Below are 3,107 nucleotides of genomic sequence, written 5' to 3'. Positions count from 1 at the left end.
TCCCTCTTCGTTCTCGTTCAAGTCGACGGCAAACGAGCCTCCTCCGTCCTCCTTCTCCATGACCACTTAGTCCGCCAAGCGAGCCTCGGCCCCCGGCGTAAAATCCTGCGACGAGTGCCCCTGCCTCGTCGGCCGAGCTCCGCAGCAGCAGGTTTTGTTGTTCTGCGAGGAAGGGGCTACCATTTTAGCCAGCAGTACTCCAGCGTTACCTGACGCTCACCGGGTGTACCGTGTTCATTTCCGGTGCCTTAATAAAGAATAATATTTCCTCCGTGTCTCGAAGTTAACGTCGCCGCCGGGCAGAAGATTAATTAAATCCCTTAACGTTCAGCTGCGGCAGCGGCATTCCGGCCACAGACCAGCGCCATCTTGAAAATATCCCAACAATGACGTCACCCCCCCCACCACCCTCAGCTCCCTGTGTTTTGATTCGCCAAAGGGTTTACAGTGACGCCTGCTGGCCGTGTCCTAGAACTGCAGCAGGGATTTTCTGACCCCGTTGACCCCGTAAAGAAAAGATAAGATAAACCTTTATTGATCCCACGCCGGGAAAATTAGGAAAACGAGGTAGAAGAAAACAAACAAGTAAAACAACAGAATAAAGTAGGAAAATAACAACTCAACCTCTGCAGAACAGAGAGGTTCCTTTGTTCCCACTGCCGTCAGGCTATACAACAACTCAGCCAAAGGAAGTGGACTAATTTAATTATTATTGTTTATTTATTATTAACTGTTTTTATTATTATGTACAATGACCTAATTGACACATGGATTTATTGACTTTATTTATCCCTAGGGGATAAATACTTAGGTTATCCCTAGGGGATAAATAAAGTATCTATCTATCTATCTAAATAGCATTCGCATTAAAACCAATGAAAAAAAAGTATTGAAAATATTAAGAAAATCCGCTTCTGCTTAAATGTGTCTTGGTCAGTGTTACCTGGACATTTGACTAAAAGTTTTAAGCCCTTATCCTTCATGTAAAACCATCAGGGAGGCGTCTGACCGGTACCAAATTAAGTCTGCAGCAGGACAAGGAGTCCAAACACACAGTCAAAGTCATAAAGAACTAATGGTACCGCTCAACAAAAAGACCAGCCTTATAAAGGACCTATAAATAGGTTATTAATTCAGTTGTTAAAACCTTATAAATCATAAATCAACAATTATAAATAAGTTATAACAGTTTTCATTGATGCAGGCTCACTATTTAGCAAGATCAAGTTAATGCTTACTACTCATTAGTCCTACTAAAGAGTTACTAGCATTTATAACTGGTAAAAGGGAGCTCCATTTCTTACCTATGAAAACTGTTATAATTTGTTTATAATAGTTTATGATTTATAAAGTGTCAATAACCGAATTAAGAAACTAATTGCAAACCATTTATAGATCCTTTATAGAGGTAGTCTTATTGTAAAGTGGTACCAAACCATTTTCAGGGACAAGAAGAAGATGAAGTCCTGCAACAGGTGGAACTTTTTATTTCTTAAACTTAAAAAAAGAGTTAAGTAGTAACAGTAATAATTGTTGCATGTGCAAAAGAGCACCCTACTTCGTCAGTAACCTACTTATTAACCTACATTTTGCCAACTGTTAAGCATGGGGGGGGGTGTGCAAATACTCTGCTTTGGGTTTGTGTGGCAGCAGTAAAAACAGATGCAAAAACAACCACAAAGACGTGTGAGATGTGATGTTTTCATACGATTCACAAAGAACGAGCTGCTGCCTGATACAGAGCAAAAACCCTGATGATGTAAAAATGCATATGGTGCCACTTTCTGACAAGGTACCATTTATTTATAAAGGGTGTGTAACCTGTAAATACAGCTACGCAGTTTACAGATCGGTTTGTCAGACATCAACTTGACAGTAAATAACAATAATGGAAGAAGCTTGCTGCTTATGAAAGTACTTGTGTAAATATCTGTTCTTTCATATTTTACCCTTTTTTTTGACTGCAGTGTCTCTTCAACAGATTCAGCACCGTTTCCGTCTGACGTGGACGGATCAGTTACCTGTTGGCCCCTCGTTTACGCCACACTAAGTATCCACAAATCCCAAGGAACGCTATTAATATGATGACCTCCCAGGTTTGAAGTTTTCTCTGGAAGAATGGATTCAGGTGGGGTTTACTTTCTTCCACACGGACTGGGTTCTTCATCTGGCAGGAGAAGGTTTTAACCTTTTTAGTCTCGTCATTCTTGATGCTCTTGTTCTTTCCCCCCGGTATCCACTCTCCGTCTCCCTCCCTCCAGCTGTAGGTGACAGGTTCAGCCCCTGAGGTGTCTCCATCACAGGTCAGGGTGCAGTTGTCCAAGGCAGGGGAACATGTCGGTGGTTTGAGCGCCACCTCAGGCTTTGGCACTTTCTTGATTAGTTCAACACTGTAACTCTGACTCTGGACCTGGTTGTTGATCTCCACCGTGTACAAACCTGCGTAAGTTTTATTCATGTTTTTAATTTCCAAACGTCCAGTGGTTCTGTCCAGGGTTGTGTGACCTTGAAACATGCAGTGATAATCCAACGTATCATTCACCCACTCAACCACCAGGTTACCGTCATGTTTCCACAGGATGCCGGTTATAGCTCCAGAGAATGGCGGGATCAGGCTCAGGGTACCACCGACCTCCGAGTATGACGGTATATTTTGGGCTTCAGCAGAGATCAGCATCGTGAAGAGCAGAAAACACACCTGTTTCTCCATGTCCACGGATCAGTGCAGAAGTGACAGATTATCGACTTTGATATCAGCAGTAAACACCCAGGTCACAGCTCCTCCGTGTTCTTCTTTTGGTCTGAGGTGAATGTGGTTTTCATGGAGCAGCATTTCCTTCCTGTGACATTATTTGCTGAGTCCTCTCAGTTTAACCGTGTGAGACAGCAACACTGTCTTTGTACCACTAAAAATCTTCTGTATCCAACTGTTAACTACAGTTTATATACAGCATTAGCCACAGCAACAGCCTAGCTACTACAATATGTTTAAATTAGTGTTCCCTGGAGGCTGGAGTCTGAAGAACTGCTGACTCTACTGAGACACTATTATTATTAGTTTTTGCTGTTATTTTTATCCACCATTTATTGCTGATTGTGTAATCTGC

General features: G+C 42.3%; 1 protein-coding gene across 1 annotated transcript; it reads right to left on the bottom strand.

Annotated features, from left to right (window-relative positions):
- Window positions 1–1,471: 1,471 nt before the first annotated feature.
- LOC147819217 (CD48 antigen-like) lies at window positions 1,472–3,007 on the bottom strand. The gene has a single exon (XM_087173451.1). The coding sequence runs from the start codon at window positions 2,708–2,710 to the stop codon at window positions 2,018–2,020; it is 693 nt and encodes a 230-aa protein (XP_087029577.1). The 5' UTR covers window positions 2,711–3,007; the 3' UTR covers window positions 1,472–2,017.
- Window positions 3,008–3,107: the final 100 nt, after the last annotated feature.

The sequence above is a fragment of the Seriola lalandi genome, unplaced genomic scaffold (genome assembly GCF_002814215.2).
Source record: "Seriola lalandi dorsalis isolate HSWRI2012SDOR001 ecotype SW California unplaced genomic scaffold, Sedor1 jcf7180002054225, whole genome shotgun sequence".
In the NCBI taxonomy this organism is placed as follows: domain Eukaryota; kingdom Metazoa; phylum Chordata; class Actinopteri; order Carangiformes; family Carangidae; genus Seriola; species Seriola lalandi.
The sequence above is the reverse complement of the archived record's forward strand: the minus strand, read 5'-3'. Positions and strand labels throughout refer to the sequence as shown.

Excerpts from the sequence above, each read along its gene's own strand:
- LOC147819217 (XM_087173451.1), bottom strand. The coding sequence starts at position 2,710 with ATGGAGAAACAGGTGTGTTTTCTGCTCTTCACGATGCTGATCTCTGCT.